The following is a 15,792-nucleotide window of genomic DNA, read 5'->3' as shown; positions in this document are numbered from 1 at the left end:
GTAGCGGAGGCGGCTGAGGCTGGGAGGACCAGCATTGGTTAGGAAATATGATTCACAGGGAACAAAGAATCCTCAGGGAACCAGGCCCAGAAGGGCTGGTAGGGATCACAAAGAGGCTGTGGGCAGGCGAGTGAACCAGCCTTCAGGGAGACAAGTGTCCTTAGCAGCCAGGACCTCAGCGTGGGACCAGAGCTCGGAATGGGACACTTTGCCCTGCGGGCAGACGAGTGTGACCTGGGGTCTGTGCAGGAAAGGCCACATGCTCCCAGACTCTGGGAGTGAACTGGAGTGGGGCCCTGGCTGGGTAAAGTCAGACTCCAGGAAAGGGGCAGGAGCTCCGATGGGCAGAAGTGGGCTCAGCCAGGAAGGAACAGAGTAGGGGGCTCTGAAACTTGTCGGAGGGCCTGAACTTGGTGGGCTAAGGAGGGAAGGGACTGGAGGGTGGCCTTGGGGACCTTGGTGACTTGGTTAGGGATAGGACGGGCAGAAACGGGCACTCAGGTAGAAGGTCTGCTGGGGCTCAGGGGACTGGAGCTTCTTCAGGAGGGGACTGAGAGTCAACAGGCCAGAAGGGGCGAGGGTCCCTTGAGGCAGCAGGGCCCAGGCGCTGGGGTGGAGCGCGATGGGGAGAGCGTTAATAGGAAGGGGGTCTCTCTTGGGGAGGCAGATAGAGAGGGTTCCGGGAGCCGCTAGTCTTTCACGGGGCTGGGGGCTCCGCGAGAGGGGTGGGGCCGGGTGGGATGGGGAGGAAGACACAGTGGGTCCGGGGAGATGGAGGTGGCGCCGGCACCCTGGTCGGGCGCTGTAGGGGTCCCATCCCCGCAGGACCTTACAACTCCCCGGGGTCGCGGCTTCCGGCCGGGCCCGCAGCCCCCACCCTCCCGGCAGGAGGAGGCGGGAGGCGGGGAGGTGGCTGCGCCCGCCGCCGCCGCCGCCGTGAGTCAGGTTCTGGGCTGCAGCCGCGCGGCCGGTCTGGCGCTGCGGAGGGAGCACAGGCGGCTGGGGAAGCAGCGGCGCCGCCGCCGAGCCCCGCACGCTCCCCACCCCCTCAAGGTTGGGCCGCTGGGACGCGGCGGGTCAGTGGACAGACAGCGGCCCGCGGGACGGCGGAAGGACGCGCGCACCGAGGCGCAGGGGGTCCGGCCGCGCGCCGAGGAGTCGTTTGTAGGTGAGGAGGCGCCGTCCGAGCGGTTGCGGCAGACCCGGGTCGGGCTAGGGGCCGCAGAGCCTCGGCCGCAGACCCCCCGGCGCGCGCTGCACAGGCGCTGGGCACGCGGGGTGGCGCAGGGCGCGAGCGACTTGGTGCCGCGTTGGAGAAGTGTTCGTTTCGCAGCCTGTCATTGTGCGTCTGTGTATGGCCCGGGGGTGCGTGGCTCCGGGCAAGTGTGCGCGCTTGGGGTCCCCAGGTTGGAGGTGGGGGGCGGTGCGCACGAGTTGGAGACCCCACACCTGTGCCGGTTCTCAGCGCTCGTGGCTGAGCCTGCGTCGCCTTGTGTGGGGAGTTGTTTACTCCTCAGTGGCTCTGAGCGCGCCCGCGGGTGCGCCCGGGGTCTGGAGAGCCCGCGGTGGAGCCCGCGGTGGAGCCCGTGGCGGTATCGGGTGTCCGCGGACGCCGTGGACAGGTGCTTTGGCCGCTCTGCTCGCTCTGCCGGTTGGCGGCCGAGGCAGCGTGGCTGTGGGTCCGGCGCCCCATGTATGCGGGGTTGTTTGGGGTGCTGGGGCACTCTGTGTTTTGCAACAGTGTCAGTCTCAGCGCTGGTGTGCTTCTAGGGGGGTGCTGTTGTGTGTGTCAGTGGGTGAGTGTTTGTGCGCAGATGGCAAAGTGATGAAAGCCCCAGGTCCCTGCCAAGGCTGCTGCCAAGGGCTTTGGCATCGTCTGTGGCCGCCGAGGCCCCGGGGCGGGTGTGGGAGGCAGGTGGCAGGCTGGCAGCTGGCGGCCCCCGCAGGGATTTCCGTCTCCACTGGGGCTGTTTTCGGGGCCGCCGGGCGTGAGGGTGGGTGCTGGCCGGTGGGCCGGACCCAGCTCGCTCTCACTCTCTCCTCTCCAGGCCCAGGGCCCCGGCCAGTGCCCAGCCCCGCTGGGAGCCCCGGCCAGCACCACGGACGGCGCCCAGGAAGCCCGAGTACCCCTGGACGGGGCCTTCTGGATCCCGAGGCCCCCGGCAGGTTCGCCCAAGGGCTGCTTCGCTTGCGTGTCCAAGCCCCCCGCCCTGCAGGCTCCAGCGGCCCCTGCACCTGAGCCCTCGGCCTCTCCCCCGATGGCGCCCACACTGTTCCCCATGGAGTCCAAGAGCAGCAAGACGGACAGCGTGCGGGCCACCGGCGCGCCCCCGGCCTGCAAGCACCTAGCCGAGAAGAAGACGATGACCAACCCCACGACCGTCATCGAGGTCTACCCGGACACCACCGAGGTGAACGACTATTACCTATGGTCCATCTTCAACTTCGTCTACCTCAACTTCTGCTGCCTGGGCTTCATCGCCTTGGCCTACTCCCTCAAAGTGAGCCCGGTCGGCGGCAGGGGGCAAGGGCGGGCTTAAGAGGTGGTGATGGCAGGACGGTCCCTGGCTGGCGAGCTCGGCCTCTCTCCCTCTCAGGGGAGCACACGGGTAGAGCAGGTGCAGTTGAGGGGCCAATGGTTCAAAGGACAGCGAGGGGTCCTGATCGCGGGTCCCAGAGAGGTCGGGGTACTGGCTAGGTCTGGGCGGGCAGGGGTCTGCCCTTCCCTCTCCTGAGCCGTCAGAGCCTGGTTTTCTGCTCAGCCAGCACAGCGGAACCTGCAGGAGGGGCTGGGGGTGGGCCGAGGGGGTCGGTGCTCGGGCTCAGGGGACATGGGAGGTAGACCTGGGCAACAGCCACTCCTCCGTGTACAGGGATGAGGCCAGCATGGGGCTGAAGAGGGCTTGGAATCCTACCCCTGTGGAAAGGAAGAGGGGCCACTTTCTTATCCAGCTCCTCACCCGGAGCCCAAGGGCAGATGCTTACACAGCTCTGCCAGGCCATGCATGGAGACCAGTCCTGGGTGGCCAGGACAGCTCAGGGAAGAGGGGTGTAAACAGGTTCTACACCTCCCCAGCCCCCACCCTGAGAGGGCATGACTTCCAGAATCACCTCAGTGCTGCGAGAAGAGCTGACTGGTAGCAGAGCAGGTGCTGGGCAGACGTGACCCAGTCCCCCTGAGGGCAAGGTGGAGCGACAGGAATGGAGATGGTGGGAGGGAGGCTGTGATGGGCTCACAGTGAGGGGGGCAGCCCTGTGTGAATGTGTCTGGTGCTGGAGCCCTTCCTGAGGAAAGGAGCGTGAGGGCGAGGGCAGGCCCCGGTGCCCTCCTCCCCACCCCGAGGCACCGGAAGGAAGGGCTTGGCTCACGTTTAGCCTAATCACCACATTTCCCCAGCCCAGACTTGACTGGCCAAGGCCAGATGTACTCCACCAATGCAGCTGCCGGGTGGGGGAGAAGATGGGGGATGCGGGGAGGGAAGAGGCTGGGCAGAGGCTGGCTGGGAGGAAGGACGCCTGGCCAGCTTCGGCCTCTGCTCCATCCTTGAGCTCGAGCCCCACCCCGCCCGGCATCGCAACTGCGGTCGGCTTTCCCGTCCTGCTCCTGACTCATCATCATTGCCAACCCCCAGCATAGCCCACTGGCACGGGTACCTTCAACCTCGGGCCTGCCGACCCATCCCTGGGCTCTGACACAGGGGCCTGTGTGTGAGCCAGCACGTGCCAGTGTATGTGTGTACTCAAGTGTAATTGCATAAGTGAGCGTGTACTGTGAGTGTAACTGTATATGTGCATGTGAATGCATTGTGTGCATGTGTACATATATTTTGTGTGTGCATGTGTATGTGTGTAGGCATGAGTGTATTGTGTATGTGCATGCATATGTGTGCATGTGTGTGTAATCATGTGGGTGCACATGGTGTGTGTAAATGCGTGTGCACAAGTGTGTGAGGGCATGTGTGCATATGTCGTGTGTGTGTATGTACCTGTGTGTGTAATCGCTTGTGTGTGCATGCTGTGTGTAAATGTGTGTGCACAATGTGCAAAGGTATGTTCATGTGTAATGTGTGTTCCTGAGTGTGTGCATGTGTATAATCACACGTGAGTGTGCATGGCACGTGTAAATGTGTGTGCACAAGTGTGTGAGGATGTGTGCATGTGTGCTGTGTGTATGTACCTGTGTGTCCATGTGTGTGTAATCACATGAGTGTGCATGGCATGTGTAAATGTGTGTACACAAGTGTGTGAGGGTGTGTGCATATGCGCTGTCTGTATGTAGCTGAGTGTGCACATGTGTGCAATCACACGCATGTGTGCATGGCACATGTAAATGTGTGTGCACAAGTGTGTGAGGGTGTGTGTGCATGCGTGATATGTGTACCTGAGTGTGCATGTGTGTGTAATCACACGTGAGTTGCATGGCACCTGTAAATGTGTGTGCACAAGTATGTGAGGGTGTGTGCATGTGTGCTGTGTGTATGTACCTGAATGTGTGTGCATGTGTGTGTAATCACACGAGTGTGCATGGCACGTGTAAATGTGTATACACAAGTGTGTGAGGATGTGTGCATATGTGCTTTGTGTATGTACCTCAGTGTGCATGTTTGTAATCACACGTGTGTGGTGCATGTAAATGTGTGTGTACAAGTGTGTGAGAGTGTGTGTGCATGTGTGATGTGTGTATGTACCTGAGTGTGCGTGCGTGTGTAATCACACGTGAGTGTGCATGGCACATATAAATGTGTGTGTACAAGTGTGTGAGAGCGTGTGTGCGTGTGTGGTGAGTGTATGTTCCTGCATGCATGCGTGTGCGTGTGCCTGTGTGTGTGTGTGTGTGTAGAAGCAACAAAGGAAAGGGACCCCTGGAACTGAGGGTCATGCCTCCGACCAGCTCTAGCTGTGGCTCCCCAGACCCATCCTGAGCAGAGAACTCGGGTGTTGCGGGGCTGAAGCTGCAGCTGGTGGAGCTCTGCCTCCCCTCTCTGTGCCCTGCCAACAGCCTGCGGACGTGGGTCTGGCTGCCTGGACTCCTGTCCGGAAGCCGTCCCTCCTCCCGCTTGGCCCAGGCTGTGGCTGGCCGGCTGGCATGGGGCAGGCCCATCTGGCTCGGGTTGTAGGTAGGTCAGAGATTTCTGGATGGTGCTGGGTTTCTGCAGGGGTTGGGGGTGGTGTGAGGTTGGCCCTTCTGAGGGGCAGGGACTGCTCATTACACCTCCTCCCAGGCCTGCTCCTCCTGTGTCCTTCCTGCGGGGGTTGGCAGCAGCCAGGGCAGAGAAGCTTTGGGGCATACTTGGGAGTGGGTGCGAGGTGAGTTGCCTGTATCCTGGGCAGAAGGGAGGATGGAACTGGCTGGCTGTGGACCCCACTCCTGGGAATGCATCCATCTGGCCACGCAGCTGCAGGTCTCCTGATCTGCACCCTACACCAAGGGCACAGGGCGGACTTGGGGTCAGAAGGTCTTGGCTAAAATCCGAGCTCTTGGGACAGACAAGCCATCTTGCCTCACTGAGCCCCTGTTCCCTCATCTGTTCCCAAAACAAATAGAAACAAAACATTCAAGCCAGCACGCGTGAGCAGGGCGGAGGCCCGCATGCAGTGGTACGAAATAGACAGTGTGTCCTTGCCTGCCCCACGTGTCCATCCACCCATCCAGCCATCCATCCACCCCCCACCCACATGGGCCCATTCAGCTCAACGCAGGCTGGATCTGCAGCGCAGAGATTGGAGCCTTATTTTGCACAGCCTGGTGTCCGGGGAAGGCAGAGATACAGAAAGTCAATTCTCCATTCATGCCGCCTCCACACGCTGCCTCCTGATGACCACTGGCTCCCGTGGTCAGCTGGATGATGGTCAAATGTCTCATCTCAGCATCCAAGCCGCGTTTTTAACCCTTCTGGCCTCAGCAGTTCCCTGCCCCGGTCACTCGGCAAATATGACGTGAGCGAGGTACACAGCCCGGTCTGCATATGCACATCCTCAGCCTGGAGAGCTTTTGTGAGATCTGGGTCTCTCTTCTGCAAAGCCTCCAGAGACAGTCCTGCCCCAGCCACATCTGTTCACCCCAGCCAACCTGTGCTCGAGGCAGAGCTGGCCAACAATGGATCAAGACATGTTGACCTAATGGCGAGGGTGTGCGTGCATGCGTGATGTGTGTACCTCAGTGTGCATGTGTGTGTAATCACACGTGAGTGTGCATGGCACGTGTAAATGTGTGTGCACAAGTGTGTGAGAGGCTGTGCATGTGTGCTGTGTGTATGTACCTGAGTGTGTGTGCATGTGTGTGTAATCGCACGAGTGTGCATGGCACGTATAAATGTGTGTACACAAGTGTGTGAGGGTGTGTGCATATGTGCTCTGTGTATGTACCTGAGTGTGCATGTTTGTGGACAAAGGACACATGAGACGGAAGAAGCACCACAGTGTTTCAGAAAAGGAATATTTCATTCCCAGTTTGGGGTGAGGCTGGAAGACTTCCTAGGAGGAGGCAGCAATTTCACTGGGCCTTGAAGCTTGGTGAGGGGAAAGGTGTTTCAGGCGGGGGAAAGGGCATAAACTAAGACACGTAGGTGGGGCAGTTGAGGGGGTTGGCAAGGCCCCTGTCCTCGTTGGGAAATAGAAGACAGTCCTGGAAGAGTGCCTGAGGCAGTGCAGTAAGGGGTTTGAAAACCTCGTGAGGGGCTGGGCTCTCATCTGTAGGAGACATGGAAGAGAAGGATATGATCAGTGCCATGAAATCTGCAACCGGTGTTAGGGGAAGGTGACAAGTCAAGCCTCGAGGCAGAGGGTTCAAGTCCCAGTGTGGTGGTCCAGGTGGAAGAACTTGTGAACTGTGGAAGGGGGTGGGAGAGGAGGAACAGGTGTGGCCAGGACACAGCAGCTGCTAGATGTGAGCCCAGGAGGCTGTGAGACCTTCCAGTGACAGGGCGATCAGAAAGAACAGGTTAGGTGGGTGGGTTCTACCTTGAGTTTTCGATGTACACACTCGCCCACCCACTCCTTTCTGAATATCAGCATCACACATTGATCTTTCCCATCCTCCATCCATCTATCATTCATCCATCTTCCATCCATCCATCCTCCGTCTGTCCATCCTCCATCAACCCATCCATCCACCCTCCCTCCATCCATCCATTTATCTTTCATCCATCCATCCATTTGTCCATCCATCCTCCATCTGTTCATCTATCCATCCTCCATTCATCCATCCATCCATCCATCCATCCATCCATCCTCCATCCATCTATCCATCCACCCATCCATCCTCCATCTGCCCATCCATCCATCATCTGTCCATCCATCTGTCCATCCTCCCTCTGTCCATTCATCCAAACTTACATTCAATCCATCCTCCCACATTCCTTTCAACTCCTCCAAAGAGCCACCCAAACTTCCATCTACCTATGTTCACACATGATCATTCAGGCTCCCCTCCCTGCCCTGCTCTCCCATCCTGTCCCCACCAAACTTCTGCATCAACCCACTGAACTATTCATCTAGCCTCACTTTCTTAGTAATTGCCCACTTTCCTTCCCAGCCCTACCTGTCAATAGACCCAATCATCCCTCCATCCTGTGACCTCATATGGCTGTGACCTCACATGGCAACACATCTATTCACCCTTCAAGCCATCCACCCACCCTTCCTCCTGCTGCTCCCCAAACTGAGTCACCCTCACCCATTCACTGTGTGCCTTCTTCATACTCAGCGTGCCTCAGCTCACCCCATCTGTCAGCGCAATCCAGCCACTGTCACTTTCTCTATTCCCTCCCTCCTCATCCACCCTGTCTCTCACTGTTCATGCATCAATTTCTCACATTCTTCATTTCCCTCTCATTTTTTTTATTTTCCTTGCTTTTGCCCCACTTTTCAGCCACACATTCTCCCCTTCTACCCCTTTCATTCTTTCTACCATCCGCCTATCTGCTTTACCAATATAGCTAATCATTCAGCCGTAAAATTTCCATTCTCTCTTTGTTTCCTCTCATCCATTGCCCATCTGACCTTCCAGCCACGTCTATCCCACCTTTCCTTCCTTTGCTTTATTCATGTCTCCCATTCATGTGCCTCCAAGTTGAGTGGCATGAGCCTGTCCAGCCTGCTGTAATGAATTATCATAGATTAGGTGGTTTATAAACTCTGGGTATTTACTTCTCACTGTTCTGGAGGCTGGAAGTCTGAGACCAGGGTGGCAGCATGGTCAGGTTCTGATCAGGACCCTCTTCTGGGTTGCAGGCTGTTGACTTCTGTGTCCTTATCTGCCAGTAAATCCTAGGGCTTCTCTGGGGCCCCTTTTATAAGGGTGCCAATCCAGTGCATGACCTAATCCTCTCAAAAGCCCCAACTCCTACCATCGCTTTAGGGGTTAGGATTTCACACAGGAGTTTGGGGGACATGAACATTAGACCATAACATTACCCTTTCATCCACTTCCATGTCATCCCTTCCTTGTATTTCCTCTCCCCTGTTCCTCTGGTGACCTGTCCCGTCCATCTCTATAGCCAGAGCCAGTTCCTCTCTGTACCCATCTGCCCATCCCCACTCTTTTTCCTTCACACATTCACCCATCTGTCATCCATCAATATTCACAGTCATAGAAGAACTGCCTGGCCACCTAGCCCTCAATTCATCATCAGAATGTCCTTCCATTTTGCTTCCTTCCTTGCTTCGATGAACTCACCCAACTCCCAGCCATCAGCCTGTTCTCTCTCCCACTCTCCTCCTCCCTCTCCTCTACCCACCCAGCACCATCCATTGCCCCTGCACCCACATGGCTGCCCCATCCTCTATGTCCCACCTCTGCTTGTGCTTCTCAGCCCATTCCGCCATCTAGCACCCTTGTGCCCCCTTTGCCATCCCTGCTTCTTGGCCCACTCTTCTCGAGCCCCTTTCCTAATTGCTTTTGACTCCCTAACCTTCTGACACTGCGGGACTCCAGGGCTCAGCCCTCCGTCCTCTCCTTCTTTCACATTCACTCCCTTGGTGCCCCATCCAGTACCATGGCTTTAGTATTAGGCCGTTCTTGCACAGCTGTAAGGAAACACCTGAGAGCGAGTCATTTATAAGAAAAGAGGTTTAATTTGGCAGGCTGTACAGGCAGCACGGTGCTGGTATCTGCTTCTGGGGAAGCCTCAGGAGGCTTCCAGTCATGGCGGAGGGCAGAGTGGGAGCAGGCATCTCACGTGGCGAGAGTGGGAGCAAGGGAGAGATAACGGGGAGGCGCTTCACACTTTTAACCAACCAGCTCTCAGGAATTCACTCACTATGGTGAGGACAGCATCAAGCCATGAGACCTGCACGCGTAACCCAAACACCTCCCGCCAGGCCCTCTCCACCACTGGGAATCACTGCAACATAGATTTGGCGGGGACAGATGTTCAAACTATATCAGTTTTAAATACCATCTTTCTGCTGATGCCTCTCAAATTTATATCTCTGACCTCATCTCTGAACTCCAGACTCACACAAAGTGCTATGCCAAATGTCTACTGTATGTCTAAAGGGCATTCCTAACTTGACATGTCAGAAATGGAACTGCTAAACGAGTCTTCCTTTTGCAACCTTCTACAGCTCCCTGTTCAGTTGATCAAACCCCAAAAACCTTGAGATCATGTCAAGTTCCATGCTTTTTATCACACTCTACACCTGATCCCAGCGAACACCATCAGCTCCACCTTCCATGCATGTCCAGGAGCTGGCCAGGTCTCACTACCTTCACCACTGCTGCCCTGTCCAAGCCATCCTCACCCTCCCCTGAACCATTCAAACCACCTCTCTCTGTCTGTTCGGCTATCTCTTTTTTTTTTTTTTTTTTTTTGACATGGAGTCTTGCTCTGTTGCCCAGGCTGGAGTGCAGCGGCACGATGTCAGCTCACTGCAACCTCCACCTCCTGGGTTCAAGTGATTCTCCTGCCTCAGCCTCCAGAGTAGCTAGGGATTACAGGTGTGCCCCACCACACCAGGCTAATGTTTGTATTTTTAGTAGAGACGGGATTACACCATGTTGGTCAGGCTGGTCTCGAACTCCTGACCTCGTGATCTGCCTGTCTTGGCCTCCTAAAATGCTGGGATTATAGGCGTGAGCCATCGCACCCGGCCCCCACCGTCTGTTCTTAGCACAGCGGCCAGCACTGCCTGGTTCATATATGTCATATCACGTTCATCTTTCTGGCTCTAAATGACTAAAAAGCACTGTTCTTAGCACAGCGGCCAGCACTGCCTGGTTCACATATGTCATATCACGTTCATCTTTCCGGCTCTAAATGACTAAAAAGCACCCTCAGAGCCTGCACCGTACTCCTGGATGGTCTCCTCTGACCGTATATCCTCCCCTTCTCTCTGTGATATGCTGCCCCTACTCTGCACCTAGTCCTCAGAAGCACCGGGCCCTGCACAGAGAGCTCTATGCGCCCAGGACATGCCTCCCTGTGGATGAACACATGGCCAAGTCTGTCACATTCTTCTGGTCTTTCCTCAAATATCTCCCACCCCACAAGGTCTTTCCTGGCCACCGAGCTAGACTCGCACCTCCTACAGCACTCTGTGTTCCCCTGAGCCTCTTGAGGTTTCTTTTTAGCACACTGAGCACATTACATGTTTTACTTATTTATTGTGTTTATTTTCTGTATCTTCTCCCTACAATGTAAGCTGTGTGAGGACAGAGACTGTGTTTTATTCCTTGTGATATAAGCAGGACCTAGAATAGCAACTACCCAGAGCAGACACTAAGTAAATATTGATTGATGATTGATTGACTGATTGATTAATGAATCTGTCTACCCATCTACCATCCAGTGGTCTACGCTATATTTATCAACAACCCTCCTTCCTATTATCCACCAGTCTTACCCATCCAAAACATATCATAAATTCATTTATCTACCTGTTCCACCCATTCAGCACATGGATCCGTCCCAGCCATCCAGTGTCCATTACTATATCCAGCCATGCACCTGCTCCAGCCATCCAGCGTTCATTCAGAAACCCATCTGTGCACCTGCCCCTGTAGTCTGGCATCCATTCCTGTATTCCTGTGACCACCTGTCCATTCATTGAAATCACTTGAAGTTCCAGTCTTTTTTTTTTTTTTTTGAGACGGAATCTCACTCTGTCACCCAGGCTGGAGTGCAGTGAAATGATCTCAGCTCACTGCAACCTCCGCCCTCCAAGTTCAAGCGATTTTCCTGCCTCAGCCTCCTGAGTAGCTGGGATTACAGGCACCTGCCACCATGTCCGGCAAATTTTTTTTTGTATTTTTAGTAGAGACGGGTTTCACCATCTTGGCCAGGCTGGTCTTGAACGCCTGACCTCATGATCCACCCGCCTTGGCCTCCCAAAGTGCTGGGATTACAGGCATGAGCCACCGCGCCCGGCCTCCATTATTTTTATCACACTGCAAACCTGATCCCAGCAAACACTGTCAGCTCCACCTTCAACACATGTCCAGAAGTTGGCCAGGTCTCTTCACCTTCACTGACACTGCCCTGGTCCAAGCCACCATGAACACATGAGCACACATTCTCATGTATTCATCTATTTGCCCGTCCTGCCCACTGAGCATGCTCTCACATATCCACACATCACCTCCCATCCAGCAGCCATTCACTTACCCACTTACCCAGCTGCCCCACCCATGTGGCACACATTTGCATATCCATCTGTCCATTTGGACACACATTCATATGTTTGTCTATACTGTTCCCCCATCCAGCATATACAGACGGTCCCCACCTTATGATGGTTTGACGTATGATTTTTCAACTTCACAATGGCAGGAAAGCCACAGGCACTCAGTACGCTCCTCAGCTTACCAGGCTTGTGAAAAACGCATCATACGAAAATGCGTATGAAACGTTCAATTACAACACTTTAAACTTATGATGGATTTATTGGACTGTAGCCCCATTGTACATCAAGAAGCATCGTATTCACAAATTCAGCTATCTGCCTGTCCCACTCATCCAGCGTACATTCTTATATCCGTCCAGCCCTCCTCCCTACCCAGCACAAGTTTCTACATCCATTTCTCTGTCCCATACACCCAGTCCCCATCCATATAACCCCTCAACTCCATCCACCCACCTTTCCAGGATCACTCCCCCACCCTCCTCTTCCCTATCTTCTTTAGCTATGGCCGCCATTTTCCATGCACCCAATACCCCAGCTGCCTCAGCCTCCTGCCTGCCACTCCATCTGCTTTTGACACACAGTGTTTCACCCTCCCTCTGCCACATTATTCCTCACTCCAAGTATCCAACAAAGAAATCATGACCAAAAGTTTGTTTTAGGAATTCAGAGTTGTCTTGGTATAAGAAAATCAATGAATTATAATCTACCTTGTTAATGAATTAGAGAAGGAAAAAATATGTTTATCTTGTGGAAATTCTAATGCAATCATAGACCTCTAAGGATAAGATAAGCATTATCCTTCCTGGTACGTTGAGGTCAAGAATGAGACTCAGCTGCTTGTCCTTACTGCTGCCCACTGGGATCTCTCTGGGATCTTCTTTGCCTCCATGAGAGGAGCTTACTTTGGCCCAGGCTCTGTGGTGGAGTTTCACATCCATCAATTCATTAAGCCTTTCCCACAACCTTGGGAGGCAGCACTGTTGTCATCTTCATGTCACAGATGAGGAAATGAGGAGCAGAAGAGTGAGTTGTTAGCTTGCCTAAGGCTGCACACTCTGTGACCCACAGAATCAGGACTGAAATCCAGTCAGTGTTTCTGCATCTGTGCTTTAACCTCTATGCTGTGCTGTCTAGGAATAGACTGCAAGGAGGAAATAGAACTACTAGTATTTGCTGTAGATATGATTTATTATTAAGAACGTGTGGTCAATTAGTACAATATGATAGTTTAGCTGGATACAAAATCAGTTAGACATACGATTTTAAAATACACTTTTACATGATAATAAAATCCAAAATAAATAGACTAAGTCTAACAAAAGATGTAATAGCTCTTTCTGGAGAAAGTTATACAACTTTATTTTAACAAAGGCATCAAATAAGACCTCAATAAGTGGGTGACATATTTAGTCCTTAGAAAGGAATACAAATTTCAATCAGATGTCAGTTTCCTCCAAAACCACTAGCATGAGAACCCAATGAGAGCACAGACTTTCTTCCTGCCTCCTTCCCTACCCTGATTCCTCAATACCTGCTTCTTCACATCGTTGATCTCTCCATTTTGATAGCACTGTACAATTTATCTTCCAAGTCATCTACTTGCTCATTTGCCCTTGTTCCCTCCCTTCCCTTCTCTCTCCAACTTTTATTCCAGCTCCACTCCATTGACTCCACTCCATTTTTCAACCCACTCCCCTCCATCCACTCCATCCATTCCATGCACTCCACTCCATCCACTCCATCCATTCCATCCATTCCATGCACTCCACTCCATCCATTCCATCCATTCCACTCCATCCGTTCCATCCATTCCACCGACTCCACTCCATCCATTCCATCCATTCCACTCCATCCATTCCATCCTCTCCACTCCATCCATTTCATCCACTCCACTCCATTCACTCCATCCACTCCACTCCATTCACTCCATCCACTCCACTTCATCTTCTCCACTCCATGCACTCCATCCATCCACTCCACTCCACCTCACTCCACTCTATCCATCCACTCCATCCACTTCACTGCATTCACTCCATCACTCCACTGCATCCATTCTACTCTATTGCACTTCACTGCATTTACTCCACTTCACTCCATTCCACTCCACTGAATTGTGTTCTCTCTTTCCCTTCCCCACTCCCTCTATCCTCTTTTTTCTCTCCTCTCCCTTTGTTCCTTCCACTATTCTGCCTCTTCCATCCATCCACCCATAGGCCAAACCATTCATGCTTCCATTCTTCCACTCAGTTATGCACCCATCGCCCTGACCACCCATCTATCCCCTGTCCGTCCACTCTTCTGACCTGGGTCTCCTGTCCATCTGCCCAATCTGTGCACTGAGGGATCCAGGCATTAGTCAGCCCCAGTATCTATCTGCCCACCTTCCTTCTTTCAGCCCAGCCCCAATCTACTAAAGCAAAGACTTTTTGCCTCTTCCTCTCTTTCCATTCTCTTTCCCTTCCTCATCCTGGTTTCTTCTTACAGCAAACTCACGGACATATCTGTGCATGTGATAGAAAGAAAGAGTGCTGAGGAGGGAGGGCCCTATAACTCATTCTGAATGAAGGTCACTTCTTGGAAATGAGTCCAGCTCAGTCCACTGCCTCCCCAAGACTTCCTGAGTGCCAGCCCACTCCCTTCACCTTAATATCCCTCCCCAAAGGCCCTGGAGACTGCTGTCTCTCCTGCCAATGCACAACGCTCATCCTCAGAGCATCCCAGTTAATTTTAAACTAAGCAGAACCAATCAAATTAGGAGAGAGTTGTGTCACCCCATCCTCCAATCATATTCTGTCTGAGGCCAACTTATTTTGATCATTTAAAACTTGCAAAAAAGGAAAACAATTTCTTTATATCCTTCACCCAGATGTCCCAAATGTTAACATTTTACCATATTTGCTTTTCTTTCTATATATAAATACATCTTACCTACTTTATAAACCAGTAGAGGGTTGAGAGGTTTCAGACATGATGCCCCGTGCCCCTAAGTTCATCAGTGTCTGGTACCCCAGGGCGGAGACACGTTCCTCCAGAACCATAGTTCATTCGTCAGCTCTCGGAAACAAGGCACTGATACTGTGCTGAGTGCTGCGGCACTGGCCCTGCTGGGCTCCTAGCTGCTCCGGGGCCCTGCTCCCTGGCTGACTGTCTGTTTCCTCTCCTCCTCCCGGCTGCAGGTGCGAGACAAGAAGCTTCTCAATGACCTGAATGGAGCCGTGGAGGATGCAAAGACGGCCCGGCTGTTCAACATCACCAGCTCTGCCCTGGCAGCCTCCTGCATCATCCTCGTCTTCATCTTCCTGCGGTACCCCCTCACCGACTACTAAGGCCTGCCAGGCACGTCCACTGGCGGAGACAAGCACTGAGACATGTTTATTCTCATGGTCCCTGAAACGCAGGATCCCATGAGGTTGGGGCAGGGCAGGGCTTCTTGTCCTGGGGCTCCCTTGAGCTGTGAACCAGGCAGTAAGGCCATCAGAAGCTGAGTACAGCAAGGGGGCAGTGAGCTTGGCCCTCAGCCCACCCCCTCCGCCTCCTGGCCTCCGCCCTGCCTGTGTCTGGGGCCTGGAGGCTTCTCCCCTCGCTGCTGCACCCTGGCTTCCAGTGTCTGTGTCCCTGCCTTCACGTGCCCCTTCCCAGGCTCCTGGGGCTCCTTGGACCTGACACCTAGCAGGAAGGGCTTATGCAAAAGTGTCCCAGGATGGGACGACTCACTCTATGCTCCCTGACCCTGCCTCCTCCATGCTGTGACCCTGCTCAGAGTCCTTGTGTCTGTGAACTTTCAATGAAATACCCATGCAGCTCCAGCCCAGCCTTCTACTTTCTGTCCCTGGCAGGGCCTGGGAAAGTCTGGAGGCTTTGCAAGCCTCCTTCAGGAACTGCCTGGTGGTCAGGTCCCCTGGCGCTGTGTCATAGCGGACTGCAGGAGACAGTCTGCTCCATTACAGCTGTGCCAGACGGTGAATGGGGGGGTGGGCATTTGGTGGAGGTACCCCAAACTCGAGTCGCTTAGAGGGTCAGGCAGCCTCCTGGGGGGACGGAAGTGGGTAGAGCACAGCCTGAGCTGCCTGCGTTGGCCAAATCAGAGCAAAGGAAACCACACATTCACTCAGAAGGAAGCAGCAGGCAGATTCGGTAGACCCCTGGCTAACCCGTGTCACTCCTGAA

General features: G+C 54.1%; 1 protein-coding gene across 1 annotated transcript; it reads left to right on the top strand.

Moving 5' to 3' along the window:
• The first annotated feature begins 937 nt into the window (after positions 1–937).
• IFITM10 (interferon induced transmembrane protein 10) lies at positions 938–15,431 on the top strand. Its single transcript, XM_010382024.2, has 3 exons — positions 938–1,168; positions 2,049–2,501; positions 14,802–15,431. Exons 2-3 carry the CDS (start codon positions 2,259–2,261, stop codon positions 14,949–14,951), a joined length of 393 nt encoding a protein of 130 aa, XP_010380326.1. The 5' UTR covers positions 938–1,168; positions 2,049–2,258; the 3' UTR covers positions 14,952–15,431.
• The last annotated feature ends 361 nt before the right edge of the window (positions 15,432–15,792 follow it).

The sequence above is a fragment of the Rhinopithecus roxellana genome, chromosome 15 (assembly GCF_007565055.1).
Source record: "Rhinopithecus roxellana isolate Shanxi Qingling chromosome 15, ASM756505v1, whole genome shotgun sequence".
NCBI classification, from domain to species: domain Eukaryota; kingdom Metazoa; phylum Chordata; class Mammalia; order Primates; family Cercopithecidae; genus Rhinopithecus; species Rhinopithecus roxellana.
The sequence above is the reverse complement of the archived record's forward strand: the minus strand, read 5'-3'. Positions and strand labels throughout refer to the sequence as shown.

Excerpts from the sequence above, each read along its gene's own strand:
- IFITM10 (XM_010382024.2), top strand. The coding sequence starts at position 2,259 with ATGGCGCCCACACTGTTCCCCATGGAGTCCAAGAGCAGCAAGACGGAC. Across the intron at positions 2,502-14,801 it reads CCTTGGCCTACTCCCTCAAA|GTGCGAGACAAGAAGCTTCT; the intron begins GTGAGCCCGGTC and ends TCCCGGCTGCAG.